Source organism: Anguilla rostrata, chromosome 12 (assembly GCF_018555375.3).
Source record: "Anguilla rostrata isolate EN2019 chromosome 12, ASM1855537v3, whole genome shotgun sequence".
Taxonomy (NCBI): Eukaryota; Metazoa; Chordata; class Actinopteri; order Anguilliformes; family Anguillidae; genus Anguilla; species Anguilla rostrata.
This window is the reverse complement of record NC_057944.1, coordinates 37,621,019-37,638,640: the sequence shown is the minus strand read 5'-3', so window position 1 is coordinate 37,638,640 and position 17,622 is coordinate 37,621,019. Positions and strand designations below refer to the sequence as shown.

Genomic DNA, 17,622 nt, shown 5'->3' with positions numbered 1-17,622 from the left:
ACACTCTAACACCGGCTGCAGAAAGAGTGGACATTCACTAACCCAGCCCAAGGAAAGCAGAGTCGCCAACGCAGAATTCAAAACTGAAATTGCGCGGTCATGGAGCATAACTGCCTTCCTCAAACAGAGGTGGAACGGGGAGATTGTCAATCAAAGACGGGCATAACACACGCACACACTCACTGCTCGATCGCGCAGCCTCTCTCCGCGGATGACGTAGTCTCTCCGCCCCTTGTCCTCCGGACTCCGCCCCTTACAGATGATCACATGACTGAGGCCTCCACCTCCCAGGGGCACCCACCCGCCACTAGAGTCGTCACGTGTCATCACCACTGCGCGAACACGCACACTGTTAGAGAAGCGAGAGGGGTGAGAGCGGCCGGCTAACTGAACTGGAGGAAGAGTAAACACACACACACACACACACTGCGCTCAGAGAGAACACCTGCAAGAAAATGACCACGTCTTTAAAAAGTCTGTTTCGCTAAAGATGTAACATTCAGCAGACATTAAAATACATTGAAAAGTACTTTAAATTCCGAATAATACTTCCAAATTAAGGGCACAGTGTTTGCCATATGTTCACTTTTATGTTAGGATCTCAGTTATTCTTTCGGTAAGTGTTCTGAGTGAGCATAACGGATACAAAAATAGACACGCTCGTCAAAATAACGCAATAATTTGGTGCCGACTGATATAACAATATGCGTGGACGAACACGTGAAAGACAAGGCCCTTACAGTCCTCAATGGCTTGTGAAGAGATTTCGTTTTGTTACTATTGCTCGTAACTGTATGTATAAAAGTATAAATTCTCAAAGCACCGTATTATGCTCAGTGATATCCTGACCAGGAATTAAGATATTCAGCTTATCACGCATATTACAAACGCACGAAATGTTAGTAGTAATAATAATAATAACAATAAATTATTATTATTATTATTATTTGAAAAACGTACACAGAGAAGATAATATCAGTATCAGTAAGCAGTGTGTTTTAATGTGTGGTCACATGACAAAGACAAATCTCTATTAGCCTCACAATTACGAAAAGGGTATACAAATAACAATGTGTGTTTCCACTTTTTAAAATCTAATTATATCAGTAAGTTATTGTGGATAATGAGGGGCATGTGTTGTTTTAGTCCAACAACTGAAATTATATATTTTTTTACCAATATTGATAAAGGACACTGAAATAACGATATGAAAAAGCAAGATATGGGCAAAATTGTTAGAGATTGCGGCTGGTGAAAGCGAATATGTAGGCGAATGAGAGCTAAGAGAAAGAATGCGAGTATTTCTCTGAAAGATATATCAATGAACGCGCCCATTTGCCGTACGAGGCCCGTTATAATTCCAGGGACCTCAAGCTCATACATAAAAATAAGCAAATTTAAAACGCATGAGTGCAAGCCAACAACACTGCTGTTCCACAGCGAGAACATGCTTGCCGATGTTTAATGGGACAGCAGAATCTTAGTAATTATTCTAAAGCATTTCCTTTCTTTCCATATCACCCGTTCTGTACACATACACACACGCGCGCGCAGGCACACGCACGCACACGATCGCGCACACACGCACTCACATCCAACATCCGTTATTTTATGAATGAAATACAATAAAAATCCCACTGATTCTGAAGAACAATCCCTGATTATTTTTAAAAAACCACAGGCGTGTGTAAAAGGAGAAGAATGGGGGTGAGAATGGGAAAAGGAAGAGAGTTGGGAGGAGGGGGCGACATGAGAGAGGGAAGGAGGGGAGGGGGTTGAGAGAGAGAAATATCACATTTCATTCATAAAAGTTTGGCTTTAAAAATCATAATGAAACCGGAGACGCGTTGACAAAAAAACACATCCACATCACCTCTCCCTCGCTCTTCCACCATTCGTCGCTAGATGTTGTGCTTGACGCGATATTGGCCGAAAACTCGCCATATTTTGCCCATTGCCTCAATATTCTTCTTATATTGACTGTTTTACATATAGGTTATATTTATCATCCACACCACTTCGTGACTATTTTTCTGTATTTTCCTGCTGCGTATATTCCGTCCAGACTAACCTATACTAGCATTTTACTTGCCTTTGATACGGCATTGACGTGCTTATATGCATACCACTGATTGCTTTATAGGTCTCATGTATGTGAACATGGTCCAAGCATTCATTGCATACTTATGTGGATGTACATATTATGTACAATATTGATACAGGGCTACGTAATGGTGGTTCTTCTTACATGCATTGTATGTGTGTATGTTTGTGAGTCTAATGTGTCAGTCTCACACACAGCAATGGCAGAAAAGGGGAATTTTTTTTAGCTACGCAGATCTCATTTATTTAAATTTTATTTTTTCAAAAATGAAAAACGCAGACTTACTCGCCCTCCATTGCTTGGTGTCGCCCGCCGCTTCGAGCCTGCTGCCCCCCCGGTCTCCAGTCTTTTTTATCCCACACTCTCCCTCTCAACACACACACACACACGCACACACACACACACACACACGCACGCACACACACGCGCGCGCGCACACACACACACACACTCACGTTCACTCAGCCGTGTTCTCTCTCAATTGTTCTTTTTTCCTCTCACACTTCATTTTCGTTTCTTTTCTCTCTCCACCTTTATGTCCTCGCGGTGTATTAGGGCGGTCTCGAGGTTGTAGCAGCCATTTTCCGCTGGCAGCGGCGGCGGCGGCAGCATCCTCCTCTCTCTCTCTCTCTCCTCTCTCGCTCTCTCTCTCTCAATCGCTCCCTCCCTATTTCTTTTCTTCACACCCTGTACCTGCCGCGTTCCCTTCTGACTGCCGTTAAACCCCGCTCGTATAGTCGCACGCCATCCGACGGACACCACGGGACTGGCACGGATCCGCGCTCGACTAGCCCACCGTTTGATTTAGACACAAATCCTAACATATTTATATAGCTGTGAGGCCGATGACACGCGGACGTTTTGTAACGGATACAGGAAGCATCAGCATCCCAGATGCAGGCAATCAGTACAAACAGGCACACTGTGCATGGCACAAGGTTCTGACAGCCTGGCATAAGAGTTCAAAGAAAAACAGACAGACTGCTCTGTGCCGTACCAGAGGGAAGGACCACTAGAACACAACTGAACTCGAACAAACGACTATGACTACATTGCACAATCTTTAATGTAATCATAGTCGTTTGTTAGAGTTCAGTTGTGTAGATTTCATTTAAGTAAAATTTCATTGAAAAATCGCATGAAACCTATAGACTATATAAAACAGCACACAGTGCTCTTGAAATTAACACAGTGGGTGATTATTTTACGGTTAGTAGCGCGAAGTCAATTGACCTCGTGAAAAAGGCCGTTCTGCACGCCAAGGCTACAGGAAGAGGCGTCTACAGACCGCGGAGAGCTTTCAGCACTACGGACAGCTCTTCGGCCCGCCTCTCGTTGGTTGTGAATCACCTAGCCTACGCGGAAGCTTTTTGGATCGACTTGAATGAGTTAGACAGCTCTAATTTAATTCATCAGTTACACACGAGATTGGTTCTGAAACTATTAAGTTTAGCAATAAACTGAAAGATACACAAAAGTAGAGAGCTGTTTTGTATTTAAAGTTAGCAAGTAGATAGCTACTACACTGTCATAATAAAGAACATGTGTATCATTAGCAGTAGAGTAGCCAACTAGCCTATCACCGAGACTCTGGAATTAAAATTTACAGAATGAATGGACAATTCGTGGTTGAATGATATAACTGATCTGAGTTTTCATTAAGCAAAGTTTACGGAAACATACCTCCAATTTTATATATAATTGTATTTTCAAAATAAGTAGGCTATTAAAAGTGGGGATTTCTACAACAACGCTTTTATGCCACAGCGCGTGCCTAGAATGCCCAGCACCATTGTTTTCATTCGAAATGTCACCGAACAGCAACGTTTTCTCTGTAACTCAGCCGACTTACAGACTTTGCGCGATAACAAAGTACGAAAAACAGGACCACTTAACGACCGAAACATTTTTAAAATCCCAAGATTGCGGAAGATCATGTGTGACAAGTGCATGAGGATTGTAGCTGTGCTCTCTGTGCAATTCATTTCGAGCCAGAGGTAAAGTCCGTCACTTAGATTAACGTTAGTGTTAGTAATTTAGACTAGTTAGCTAGCTAGAGTTGTGCATTTTTATTAAACCGGCAGTTAGACATAGGCTAGCTACATATTAGCTAACGATAGCTAATTTACGAAGATGCAGTTGAATTATTGCTAACGTTATATCTTACCAAATCAATGAAAGTACTTATCACAATAATGACAGGATTAGCAAGCAATCGCAATAGTGAATAAAGTAAGATACAAAATATTTTGGTTTAAATTTACTGGTTAAAAAGGCAAGGTAACGGGTTTAACGTGTATGGACAATTCATAATAGCTAGATAAAAAAAGCAATTTAAGCCCAGGGCAATAATTCTATTCCCGACCTTGAAGTACGTCTTCGGTTACTCCCCATATTTAGAGTTATTATGGCGTCTAAAGTACAGCATAAGAGTCCTGATTTAAGTTACAGTCGAGGAGATAGTGGTGCAGTAATTGATGCATTAAAGGTATTCTCTCCAAGTCTTCCCCTTTGCAAAGACGTTTTGTGTGTTGTTCGAGCCAGAATTCCAGATGATATTCATGCAGGTCTAGACACGATCAATAGGCAGGAAACGAATGTGCTAAAAGGGCCACGGCTTCTCAAATCTAATCAGCGAGCCGAAGCCTGGAGATGTTCCACACGGTCCTGAACGGGGAGTAACAGGCACGAGTGGTCATCTGCTTCCGCGCAGCCTCGTTCCTCCGACTTCTCGCGTCACGGGCACGGACGCCAGTGAAATTTCATCCCCATACAAAATCTGCAAACTACGGTCCAAATGTCCTATTATGAAAATTATTTTAAATCTGCGTGTGTGTGAAATTAGTACATTACGTTTTTGAGAGATTTTGTGAGGATGTCACCCTGGGCAGAGTGAAGGTCCAAAGCTAGTCTGTGTGGTGCTACGCTTCCAAAGCCTGTATTGAACTCTGGCTGTATTCTCCTCATCACCCCCCCCCCCCCACCACCACATCCCCACCCCCACCCCCCTTGCAGGACTGCTGAGTGAAGGAAGGGGGCTGATTGGTTCTCACAGAAGAGAGTGGCTCACAGAAGACTTATCCGCGTGGGGGAGAAGAGAGAGCGAAAGAGAGAGAGGGAGAAACAGAGGGAGAGGGAGAGACACAGCGCTGATCGAGGCCGAAGCTGCACGCTACTGCCCGCACCTCCCCCTGTGACCCTACGTGCCCCCCCCCTTTGACTGTGGGACAGGCCTGATCCCCCAACCCCCCCTCCCCCCTGCGGGACAGCCGTAACCCCCCCGTTCTACTGCGGGACAGCCCTGACCCCCCATTCTCCTGCGGGACAGCCCTGACCCCCCCGGTTTCTGATCATGGGCCAGGCTCTGTTCTTCCCTCAGCAGGCCGCGGCCGCCACGCCCGCCGCCGATTCGGGGAAGGACAGCTCCCGCCCCAAATCCAAACCGTCCCGCAGCCCCGCCGAACCCGTGCCCACGCGGGACAAGCCCGCAGCACCGACCAAGTCCCCTGACCCGCCCAAAAAGAGTCGGAGCCCCGCCCCGCCCCAACGCCCCCTCACCGCCCTCACGCCCTCCCTGCTCCGGGAGCAGGGCTCCCCCCTGTCCCCAGCACGGTCCTCCATCCCACCCGAAAAAGCCAAGCAGCCCAGCCCACCGCACCTGCTCCACTTCAAGAAGGACTGGCGCAGGCCCTGGGGAGGGGCGGTGGCCGAGCAGCCCAAACCTCCCGTCCCGTCCCGCGCCTCTCCAGCGCACAGGGATCGGCCTCAGGGCCCCGCCCGGTCGGAGCGCACCCCGCCCCCGCCCCCGCCGCCGTCGCGACTGGGGGAAATGGCGCCCCAGTGCGGCGACAGCGACAAGGGCGGGACCAAGAGCCCCGTCCCGGTCTTCGAAATGCCCCTGAGCTTCGTCCCGCCCAAGAAACCTCCAGATTTAGGGCAGCCCCGGTGAGTCCGCCCCTTCCCCCCTCCCCCCCCCATCCCGTCATCCAATCAGCTCCCAGTGCAGATCCCCTACGATCACCAGATACTCCACTCCATCGTTCTTTCTGCCCAAAAGGAGAGTTCCTGCCGGCAGCAGTGGATTCGAGCCAGTTTACAGCTCATAATGTCCCTTTTGGCTCCAGTGCTTGGGAGACAGAGTCAGGGAGAGAGGAGTGGAGTATCTGGTGGCTCTACACAATCTGTGCTGAAAGTTTTCGAACCCCGTCGACCAATTTTATTGCAAAAAAACAAAATGTGTTTGCATACAAAACTCGAAATTGTAAACGGCACATGCAATGTGGATGCAGTCCTCTCAGACAGCATGTGTGTCATTGTTTACGAGGAAAATTCTCATTCTAGAAGCCATGCATAACCATCATAACTGCCCACATTAGACGGGACAAATTCAAGACATGTCACCACGTGACCACAAAAAAGTTGAGCAGTTGATAAAGAGAAGCACAGAGATGATATCGATATGCCATTCACTTAGTGAATTTCACGCAGAAGAGGGAGACACAAAGTCTCATTAAAAAAAATGAAGAACAGGAGTGTGGTTTTGAATGCAGGTGTATTATTGGTATATTAATGGTATAGCGCAGGGGGGTCCAATCTTATCTGAAAAGGGGCCGGTGTGGGTGCAGATTTTTGTTTTAGCCCAGCACTATGACACCTGAATTCAAATATTTAACTAATTAACTAACTTCAATCAGGACCTTGATAAGTAGAATCAGGTGTGTTAGCGCTAGGATAAAACTAAAATCTACTTCTACACTGGCCTTTTCCATATGAGACTGGACCCCCCTGGAATAGCAGCATTAGTACATGCAGTATCCACTTCAGGATAAGACAGGGAAATATGTGACACCCATAATTCTCTATTACAATAGCTAACGAGAAAGGAAAATACACTGGAAGTGTTGTTCAATCAATCATAAAATTGTGATGAAGTCCAGGTGAGCACCTGTGTAGGGTCTGCCTGTCTCCCACTAGTGACAGAATAATCAGCATTGGCTGTGTGTGATTTGATAAGGCACCCACTTTATTAGCACAGTGCAGTGCATTTATATTCAGTGTTTTATTAATGAACACATTGTCATATTGTCCCAACTCGTCAAATATTGCAGCATGGGCAAGGGCCCAAGACTTGGGTGTCTTGGGTTGACGAGTGAGGTAGCCCATTGACTACTAGGCTACTGAATGAAACTACATCTGTCTGTCTGTCTGTCTGTGTCTGATGCTTGCTTGACCCCGTGTCTGTTTGTCTGTCCGTCAGGTTTCAGTTTGGCAAGAACCTGGAGTTTGACGCTTTCCTGGCCTCCCTGCAGTCGCAGAGCGCGGCGCGAAAAGCCGCCAGCGTGGAGGAGTGCTCCCTGAAGGGCCCCACTGCCACAGAGGATAAAGGCCAGAAGACCGGCTCACCATTCCAACCGCCGAACCTACCACCCTCGCCATTCCAACCGCCGAACCTACCACCCTCGCCATTCCAACCGCCGAACCTACCACCCTCGCCATTCAAACAGCTGAGCCAAGTGCCCTCGCCAATCAAATCGCTGAGCCAAACACCCTCACCAATCAAATCGCCGGGCCAAATGCCCTCGCCAATCAAATCGCCGAGCCAAATGCCCTCGCCAATCAAATCGCCGAGCCAAACGCCCTCACCAGTCAAACCACAAAGCCAAATGTCCTCGCCAAACAAAGCGGCGGCTTCACCAGCGCCGTCGGCGAAAGCGGCCGCCACGTGCGCCATTTCCGGCACCGGTCTGGAGAAACAGTCGCCGAGCAAAACCTCGGTGAAGCAGGCGCCCGCCCAGGCGGCCAAACCGGCGGCGGCGACCCCAGCCCCGTCCGAGCAGGGCTCGTTTGAGCTGCTCATCTCCTCGGCGGGCGGGGCCGAGGGCGGGGCGGCGGGCGCGGCCGTGGAGCAGAAGGGCGCGGCCCGCGCGGTCAGCAGCGCCGAGCGGGAGCGGCGGGTCAAGCGGCTGAGGAAGCGGCAGAGCGAGATGGCGGCCGCCCGCCGCGGGAAGGCCCCGCCCCCGGGCGCCGAGACCAAACAGGACGCGCGGGCCGCCGACACCGCCAAACCGCCGCCGGACTCCGGCCCCGACCTGAGCATCCAGGGGGCCAGCCCCGTCTTCAGGGTCCCGCCCCCTCGCCCCCTCCCGCCACCCCCCCGCCCCGTCCCGCCGCCGTCCGGCGTCTTCACCTTCTCCTCCAACGCGCGCAAGCCCGAAGCGAAACCCGCCAAAGAGGCCGCTAAGGGCGTCGGGCCGCCCGCACACGCTCAGTTCAGCCCCACCGGGCCCAGCCCGCCCAAGTTCTCCTTCTCCTTTGGCCAGCCCAGGTCCCCAAAGCCCCAAAAGCTCGGGGAGGCCCCCAGCAACTCCTCCCTGGCCCCCATCCAGGAGGGCCTGTCCAGGGCCCGGGGCTGGTCCAGCACCACCGTCACCAGCACCAGCACCCTCACCTCCACCGGCGCCACGGAGACCAGCGGCTCTCCGTCCGCAGACCCGCCCCACGCCCCCCCGCAGAAGGCCCGGACCAGTCCCGCCACCCCTCTGAAGGCCAAGAGGAAGCTCCTGAAGGGGGCGCCGTCGGTCACCCCCGCCCAACACCAGCAAGAGAACGAGGAGGAGAAGGGCGAGCAAGCTAGCTCCGCCTCCGCCACGCCTCCGCCCAAACAGCCGGCTCACGGCCCGGGGGCGGGGCAGCCCCCCGCCTCCCCGGCCACGCCCAGCACCCCCGCCAAGCCCAAGAAGAAGCTCCGATTCAAGATCCCGTTCGAGCTCGGCAAAGGCGAGACGAAGGCGGCGACCGTCGTCAGGGCGGAGAAAAAGGAGAAGAAGGAGAAGAAAGAGAAGAAGGAGAGGAGTAAGGAGGCGGTCCCCGCCTTGCCCGCCTCCCCGCCGTCCCCCGAGGGCCCGCAGCGGCCCAGCAGCGGCTGGCCGCCCTTCGCCGCCGAGCAGGGCTGCTCGCGGAAGGCCCGCTGCCGGCACCAGAGCGGCGCGGAGCTGCCCCGCAACGTCACGCGCTGGTGAGTCACCCTCACCGCGCCCGCCCACTTCCTGCCCACCCAAAACGCAGCAGCCAATCATATACTAGAAATATATGAAAATATAACATAATATATATTCCACAATATTGTATGTTTTTCTTTCACTTATGTGTTGCTAAATCTCCCCCGACCTAGATAACAGCTTGCATATTGTCAGTATACTGCAGCATATTCCAGACTCGGTACAGCTGAAGTTAGATTTATATACAGTGAGTGTGTGTTTGATCGTCTACTCACACACCCTTTCTAATGGGCCCAGTACCTAATCCCGGCTATATACAGCTTGTATTCCTCCCACCGTTCTGTCCAGCCTGACGCCCAGTTCCACAAAGGGTCATGACCTCTGCCCCACGTACACGTTTCATTGGCTCATTCTCCTCCCGTCCTCTTCTTTCCCCAACGCAGGCTGAACGTGAGGCCAAACTACCTGTGCGAACCACCCTGGGTCACCACGGCAACGCTGGCAGCTTCTGTGGCACTGATACTGAGGCAGGACGGAACGTACAACCAGCAGTGAAAACGCCCTGTGAGCGTTAATAGCAACGCTGGGAGCATTTATAACAGTGCTCTGAGTGTTTATAACAGCGCTGAAAAACATTTATAACAGTGCTCTGAGTGTTTATAACAGAGCTCAGAGTGTTTATAACAGTGCTCTGAGTGTTTATAACAGAGCTCAGTGTGTTTATAACAGAGCTCAGAGTGTTTATAACAGAGCTCAGTGTGTTTATAACAGAGCTCAGTGTGTTTATAACAGCGCTCAGGGTATTTATAACAGCGCATAGAGCATTTATAACAGTGCTCAGTGTGTCTATTAACAGCAGTCAGAGTATTTATAACAGCTTTCAGTCCATATATAAACAGTGCATTTGTTAGCAGAGCTGTTAGCTTCACACAACACCGGGGCAATTACACAAACGTAACCCACACATGCTGGGAATGCACAAAGTATTCAGATAAACTGCCGGTTTATAATGTTTTATGTGTTAAGACTACAAAAAATTGACAGGAAGTAGAAAAACTTTTGTTTTTTTAATTTTCATTCTCATATGTTATATTACAGTTGTGACAACACCAAAAATAAACATTGATAGCAGGTCAACTGAAGTTGTACCTATCTTGTGAGGTGGCAAAAAAATAAAATAAAATAAAAAAACAATAAACTGTCAGAGCAATTCACTTTGCCAGTTGCTAGGAGACTAGGTAAAGGCATCGGAATGGAGTGATTCTGCAAACAACGCTCTAGAGTGAATGACGTGGAACTACAAGTGCAGCAGCAAACCAGGCTTCCCCGGCTGACTGTAAAAGGGGAAATGCAAAGAGTGCCTATCCACAGGGATCACAGGGTAGGGACGGGGTGTTGGTGTCGTCACCACGGAACACTCTGTGGCTACCGCCTTCCAGACAGAGCCAGGAGAGGAGCCCCACCAATCACAAGGTATGTTGGTAAAAGCAAATACAACAAAGCCAGTGGTGATTGGCGGAGACATGACCCCAAGGTCCCTTTAGGGTAACGAACGTCGTGTCAGTCTTATTTTGGCCCTATAATCCCTGAATAACCCAGAGGGAAATCTGTCAGGACTGCACAGCTGTGTTGCAAACTGCTATGGTCACACATGAGTACGTTTTTTAAATAATAATAATTATTTATTATAGAAGAAAATAATAGTAAGTCAGCATATAAATATTTAAGTATTACACCAGCACTGTCTACTGCGTTCTTTCACATGGAGTCAATGGCGATCTGGGCTTAGAGCACACACTGTGTCTGAATGGTCCGGTCTTCAGCGTGAAAGATTTCTGGCTGTAATCATAGAGCATGTAGAACAGGGGTGATTGTAGGTCGTTTTTTTGTTTTTGGCTGGACCACAACAGCAGGGCCAGCCCTACAAACGCGAATGTCCGTGACTGAGTGACTGAGTGTGTGATGAAGTTACACCATTGGTCGGCTGAGTTATGAAGTTACACCATTGAGTTAGGTCCAGCCATATACTAGGTTTTGACCTGGTCTTGTTTTTTTTTAAACTGCGTCACAAACACTTTTACTGACAGGAAACCTTTGACAGAATCAGTCCGCATCATTTGGACAATGCAGAAGTACCTTCCCAGGCGTGTCCATCAGCATGTGTGTGCGCGTGTGTGTGTGAGTGTGTGCGTGTGTGTGTGTGTAAGTATGTGTGTATGTGTGTGTAAGTATGTGTCAGTGTGTGTATGTATGTGTGTGTGTATGTGTGTGTAAGTATGTGTCAGTGTGTGTATGTATGTGTGTGTGTGTGTGTGTGTGTGTATCACACACCCTGCTACACGATCATCTCCAGCTGCCGGGCGTACTCGATGACCTGCTGGGCCAGCTGGCTGGAGGGGATGCAGAGGTCGTCTGTGCGCTGCTGCTGCTGAGAGCTGAAGGAGTAGCAGCCATCAGCGCTCTGAGACCAGCCCCTCTGAGAGAGGGAGAGAGAGAGAGGGAGAGAGAGTCAGCATTCAGAGACCAGCCCCTCTGAGAGAGAGGGACGGAGGGAGAGAGACAGGGAGAGAGTAAGCACTGAGAGACCAGCCCCTCAGAGAGAGAGAGAGACACACTCTGGCGTTCACCAGCAGGAGGGTAGCCCTAACCTTCTTGGCGTAGTCGGTCATCCTCTTGGAGGAGGAGAAGAAGAGGACGCGCATGGCTTCGCTGAACTGGATCTGCTCGTAGGCCTCCTCTATGCAGCCCGCGATCTCATCCCTGAGAACAGCAGCAGGGAGTGAGCACGGCCAGCAGCAGGGAGTGAGCACAGCCAGCAGAAGGGAGTGAGCACAGCCAACAGGAGCAGGGCGTGAGCACAGCCAGCAGCAGCAGGGAGTGAGCACGGCCAGCAGCAGGGAGTGAGCACAGCCAAGCAGCCAGGAGTGGCACAGCCAAAAGCAGCAGGGAGTGAGCACAGCCAGCAGCAGCAGGGAGTGAGCACAGCCCACAGCAGCAGGGAGTGAGCACAGCCCACAGCAGCAGGGAGTGAGCACAGCCCACAGCAGCAGGGAGTGAGCACAGCCAAGCACAGCCAGCAGCAGCAGGGAGTGAGCAAAGCAAACCGCCCAAACACGCCCTGCCCCAAACATGCCCTGCCAAAACCATGTCACAGAGGCCAATACAGAGTACTTCTGAGCACGCGCACACACACATGCATGCACATACACACAAACACACACAAACATGCACGCACACATAAACACACACACACACACACACACACACACATACACACACACACAAACATGCACGCGCACACACACACACACACACACACACACACACACACACACCTCCCAGCTCCTCCTCCCTCTTACCGGATGGTGTCCAGCAGAATGTCTATGAAGAAGGTGTAGCTCTCCGCGGGGATGTTTCCCTTGGCCAGGAACACCTTATTGTAGCTGCCTTCCATCAGGTACTGAAAGCAAAAAACTAGCAATTTTTTAAAAAGGCTTCTATAATTACAGAAAACTGCAAAACTCTGTACGGCAAGAGGCTGCTGGTAATGAACATGGATGGATTTACTGCATCGACAAATAGGTAGAAACACTAACTAAAACAGGATTACAGTTACATACACAATCAGGGCCCCGCTGGTTCACTAGACATTTGAAAACATCAGTGCTATTAAGAATAAAAATAATATTTTTTGGTAACAATCTACAGTCCGCGTCTAATTGCTGGCAGTGAAGCAGGAAGTAGAAATATTGCTGGACATGGCAAAGTTTCCGTCCGGAAATCTGAAAAGGGGGTGCATGAGGAAGCCAGCCAATCAGGTGCCGAGTTGGGTCAAGGATTCTAGAATTTTTACAAGCCGTGTCAGGTATTCGGTGAGAGTGCACAGGGAGGCAGTGGCCAGGTATTCGGTGAGAGTGCACAGGGAGGCAGTGGCCGGCTCACCTGCTCCAGGGACACGGGGTGCCGGATGAAGACGTTGCTCTGGATGTCCCGGGCGCTCAGCCTCTCCAGCTCCGTGTGGAACTCGGACACGCGGTTTTGGGAGAGCAGGAAGAGCAGGTTCAGGCCCAGCAGCTGGTGCATGGAGCCCGACTCTGGCAGTTCGTCCCTGGGGCAGCGAGAGGAGGAGGAGGAGAGCAGGGGGTTAGAGTATGAAGGCCACAGGCCTGTTTTCCACATTTGGGGCGACATAGCTCAGGAGGTAAAAGCGGTTGTCTGGCAGTCGGAGGGTTGCCGGTTTGATCCCAGCCCTGAGCGTATCGAAGTGTCCCTGATCAAGACACCTAACCCCTAACTGCTCTGGTGAATGAGAGGCATCAATTGTAAAGCGCTTTGGATAAAAGCGCTATATAAATGCAGTCCATTTACCATTTACATAAAGGATAAGGGGCAAACAGAGCAGGGGTCCCCCAACCCCGGTCCAGGGTGTGTCTCCTTTTTCCTTTTCACCTCACACAGAAAAATGTCCAGTGTTAATTCAACTCTGACGGAGTATGTACGGGTCCAGCAGGGACTGCATGTACACTGCGAGGGGTTGATTTTAACGCTGAATATTTTACTGTGTAAACTTCACAGCCAGTTTCAGATCCAATAAACCTGATGAGGTCAGTTTATTCTGTAATCAGCTGCGTCAGGCTAGCATGTATTCTGTGCCAAGTGACAACACCACCTGCACAGCGTGTGATTCTCCAGCACTGGGGTCCATCGAGACAGAAACAAGCACAACAGCAAGAAAATGGAATCTCACACACACACACACACACACACACACACACACATACAGCAGAAACATTGAGCTAATCACAGGCAAATGAAGCAGGTGGGGTTTTAACATGCATACATTACAGAGACTAAGAGGGTTAAAGTTGTAAAACGTTGTCTAAGTCGCTCTGGATAAGAGCGTCTGCTAAATGCCTGCAATGTTAACATGGATACATTACAGAGACTAAGAGGTCATACACATACTTGTAGTCAAAGTAATAGCATTTCAGTTGAGCCATGTATCTCTCAAAGGAAGGGATGTCTTTCTTCAGGATACCCCATAGTGCGCCAATCTCCAGAACATCACCTGGATGCAAATAAACAGCAGAGAAAAAAAATCAGGCTTTGCCAAAGGACTACAGATCCCATGTGCCCTTGCACCAGCAGCGTGCCCATTACACTCAGACTTCTTGTTTTCATTATCAAATTTAAAATTACAGATTATTTCCCAGTGACACCATATTATACTTTTTGGGCCACAAAATCACTTTCTGTAATATATTGAGACACTCACGTGCTAATATGAGTTGCTGTTTGGTAAGCTTGGTCCCCGAAATTGGCAAAAAATTTAATTCCAGCAGAGAGATCTACAGATAACAGGACATGAGAAAACCAAGGTTAGCAAGGTGCTACTACCACAGTGTTGAGTCAAATTAACTTTTTTTTTTTTTTAACTAAAAAAATTAAATTAGGCAACCAGTCCATTTAGCCAAGTGTGTTTGACATACATCTAATTTCATTAGGATATAACTACAAGATAACTGAGTTAAGTGTTCTACTATGCTTCTGGCTAGCCTGGTGACAATACAAAAACACACACAAATCTAGCCTATTCTGTAGTGACCTGCATGCTAAATCAGTGGTTCCCAAGATCAGCCCTGGGGACCCTGTATATGCTGGTTTTCGTTCCAATCACAATTCAAATCCCAGTATTTTCACAAGCAGTTAATTTTTCTTAATTTGGTGCCTTCCATGTTTAGAGGGATTATTTACACTCTAAAGACACTTTATCTCACACATAGGTGTGCAGGCCATGAAGACTACAATTTCCATGTTCATACTGTTCTTATTGTGCTATATTTTAAACAATTACAGGTACATTTTTTGATCAAACTAAAGAACGAGGTTAATCAATGAGGTCATATTTAGGTTGCTGGTGTTTAATTTCTTTCGTATAATTCCCCCCCTAAAGTTATTAACACGATGCAGGTTTGGCGCATCGTTTGCTTTGTCTTTGAATTCTTCATTATCTACCGAGTGGTTAGTTTTAGTGACCAGGTGTCCACACTTGTACCAATGAAAAGCACCCAATTAAGAAAAATAGCAGTTAAAAATTCTGGGATTGCAACTGTGGTTGGAACGAAAATCAGCAAAAACAGGGGTCCCCAGGACCGAGTTTTAGAAACCCCTACGCTAAATGGCTGTTCCTTTGTTACGAGGAATGGCTACAAGAGTATTGGTCACACCTGTAGTACAGTAGCCTACATTAACAGACTAGTTATCTTGACAGTGGTGCCTAGATATCTGAGTTCGACTTTAAGTAACACTGGTTAATTAGACAGCCAAAGTTATTTCCCAACCGTCAATTTATCTCGCTAACTGGCTGGAAGACTAGGCAATATAATTCGTTCACTGATGTTAGATGCCTGGGTAGCTAGCTACTTTGTTGTGCTGCTAACGTCAGTTGGATGGTCTGTTGGTAAACATGCAAGCAAACGTTACGGTAATATTTGGCTAATATTTGACTTATCCTGGCTATCTAATAACTAACGTTCACTAGGAAGTAATCTAGTCATAACTGCATGTCATTTCAACATTTTAGACTCAACATTTTTTGCAAATTATCGACCACCTATTTTATTCTGTGAATGGAAATCTACCTAAATTTAAACAACTGTACCTTCAGTTCATTCAAAATGTCGCCACATTTGTTCAAATTCGGATTTTTCTCATCCCATTCAGTTTTCAAGTCCTCATACAGTCCCGCAGTGTCTCTCACCATAGACGCCATAATGATTCTGCAAATTGTACGACACCGGTCAGCCAATATACGGGAAACGTCACTGGCGTAAAAAATGTTGGTTGCTAAGGTAAACTGCTGAATGGAATACGGCAAAATATTCTTCTTCCAAATTCACTTTTTAAGCACAACAGGGGCAGTACCATAGACATGTGTCTGAGCAGTACCATCTATCGTGATGAAGGAGTGTTGTATAACCCTAGGCTGGAAAACGTTGCTACCAAAGGGCTAGTCTATTCTGGTGACATTTTAGGAAATTATCAAGTGACAACGTCACATTTAGAACATTGATTATTTAGATTATATTCTACCCATAATTAACCAGCTGTGTATATGTGTAGTACAGTAGGTAAACGGTTAAAATTTTATCCCATGACCACTGCTTTGATGCACCTCCTTCTGATCCCTACTGATGGCTTTTGAACCAATGCATCATTTCAACTGCAATGTCGACAGTAAAGTTATTATTTAATCGGTGTCCATCTCGATTTATACCCTACTTTTAGTCTGACTTTACACAGTCTCCTCCTTAACCGAGAACTTAAATTTTTTCCCTTCTTAATGTTTTTTTCCGGCTATGAAATAGTGTTTTGTATTAAACCATATTGCAACAACGTATGACTTCCTTTTGAACAAATGCAGTCATTCCTATGAAGCGTGAGTTTTAAATAAACACACTGCGACCAAACTACCATACAATGTCACAGAAGGACACGTTTTTAAAAAAGAACTATTTTGAGAACTTGCACCCTGAAATACGCGTTAATCACAATCCAGTCTGAATGGGCGTAGTAAACATACTGTTGTCAACAGATGGCGCTCGTACACCATGCTGTAAAACAGAGTACCAGAGGCCCCGCTACAAGGAATTCCCCACGTCTGCTCTGTGACGTATGTGGATACCCCTCAGACATGGAGTGGGGATGGATCCCAAACTGCACGTGAGACACGACAGTTCATTTGCATATTATCTTGTGCCTGTATAAAGTGTTTTTTTTTCTTCAACTTAGTTCGAAGAGTCTGGCAAAATAGGCGCTGTCCAAACCCTGGAAATCTAGTTAAACTGTTCATCAATCACGAGGAGAGACGCAGCAAACTTAAAAGATCACGTTTCAAAAGGAAGCAAACTAGGCAGATTGTTATATATATTTTTTGTGAGTATCCATAGTTCAGTAGGCTACTGCCCTAAGATAACTATCTACTGCTAAACATGAACTATCTAAGGAAACATGAACTGGAAACAATTTCATTGAGCTGTCAGCCGAGCGAGACAATGCGAATACTTGTATTTCTTTCAAAGGTCGTTGACAATATTCTTGCATTGAAAAAGAAAAGGAAGGATGTGGAGAAGTGATTGTTACCTTTGTTCTATATGAAAACGTGTTGCAAGTGATCCCTATTCGACTGGGTTTAAAAGTACAGCGAAAGGCCAAAGTAAGATTTTTTCATCGCGTGTTCTTCAGTGTCAGGGTCAAGCCACTGATGCACGGCGAGGCTAAACAGTAGTTTAACTCATGCCACATCAGATGCCATCGGTACAGACAGCGATGCTCACAGAAATACAGTGTGGAGAGTAAGTGGATTCATTCACAATCGGAGTTCAGTTCAGGTCTCACGGTGGGGTTTGATGTCGTTTTCAAATGCACATTCCAAAAGGGGGACGAAGTGCGTGAGTAAAATAAATAATTAAATAAATAAATAAACAAAAATAAATAAATAAAGGATACACAGATGAAGCA

General features: G+C 47.8%; 2 protein-coding genes across 5 annotated transcripts in view; both read right to left on the bottom strand.

The window, feature by feature from the left end:
* spred3 (sprouty related EVH1 domain containing 3) overlaps window positions 1-4,816 on the bottom strand; it is a 14,739-nt gene extending 9,923 nt beyond the window's left edge. The window contains exons 1-3 of the mRNA XM_064301093.1: window positions 2,390-4,816; window positions 184-349; window positions 1-15 (exon numbers count right to left, since the gene is read on the bottom strand). The exon at window positions 1-15 is cut by the window's left edge and continues 154 nt beyond it. Coding sequence (XP_064157163.1) covers window positions 1-15; window positions 184-349; window positions 2,390-2,400 — 192 coding nt within the window. The 5' untranslated portion in view covers window positions 2,401-4,816. The remainder of the gene's footprint in view (window positions 16-183; window positions 350-2,389) is intronic.
* Window positions 4,817-10,150: 5,334 nt separating this feature from the next.
* psmd8 (proteasome 26S subunit, non-ATPase 8) lies at window positions 10,151-15,970 on the bottom strand. Of its 4 annotated transcripts, none has more exons than XM_064301114.1 (8): window positions 15,764-15,970; window positions 14,378-14,450; window positions 14,068-14,170; window positions 13,045-13,210; window positions 12,462-12,562; window positions 11,751-11,862; window positions 11,434-11,634; window positions 10,151-10,941 (listed from the first exon to the last, which is right to left on the bottom strand). In XM_064301114.1, exons 1-7 carry the CDS (start codon window positions 15,872-15,874, stop codon window positions 11,446-11,448), a joined length of 855 nt encoding a protein of 284 aa, XP_064157184.1. In that variant the 5' UTR covers window positions 15,875-15,970; the 3' UTR covers window positions 10,151-10,941; window positions 11,434-11,445. The 4 variants fall into 4 exon arrangements, with proteins under 4 accessions (XP_064157184.1, XP_064157186.1, XP_064157185.1 ...); XM_064301116.1 differs by having other exon boundaries at window positions 11,434-11,578; window positions 15,764-15,965; XM_064301115.1 differs by having other exon boundaries at window positions 10,151-11,578; window positions 15,764-15,964.
* Between the last annotated feature and the right edge of the window lie 1,652 nt (window positions 15,971-17,622).

Bases quoted from the DNA above. Each gene is read 5' to 3' on its own strand.
- psmd8 (XM_064301114.1), bottom strand. From the start codon at position 15,874: ATGGCGTCTATGGTGAGAGACACTGCGGGACTGTATGAGGACTTGAAA. The intron at 14,171-14,377 runs GTGAGTGTCTCA...ATTTGCATCCAG, and splicing joins ACAGCAACTCATATTAGCAC to GTGATGTTCTGGAGATTGGC. The intron at 11,635-11,750 runs GTTAGGGCTACC...CCTCTCTCTCAG, and splicing joins TGACCGACTACGCCAAGAAG to AGGGGCTGGTCTCTGAATGC.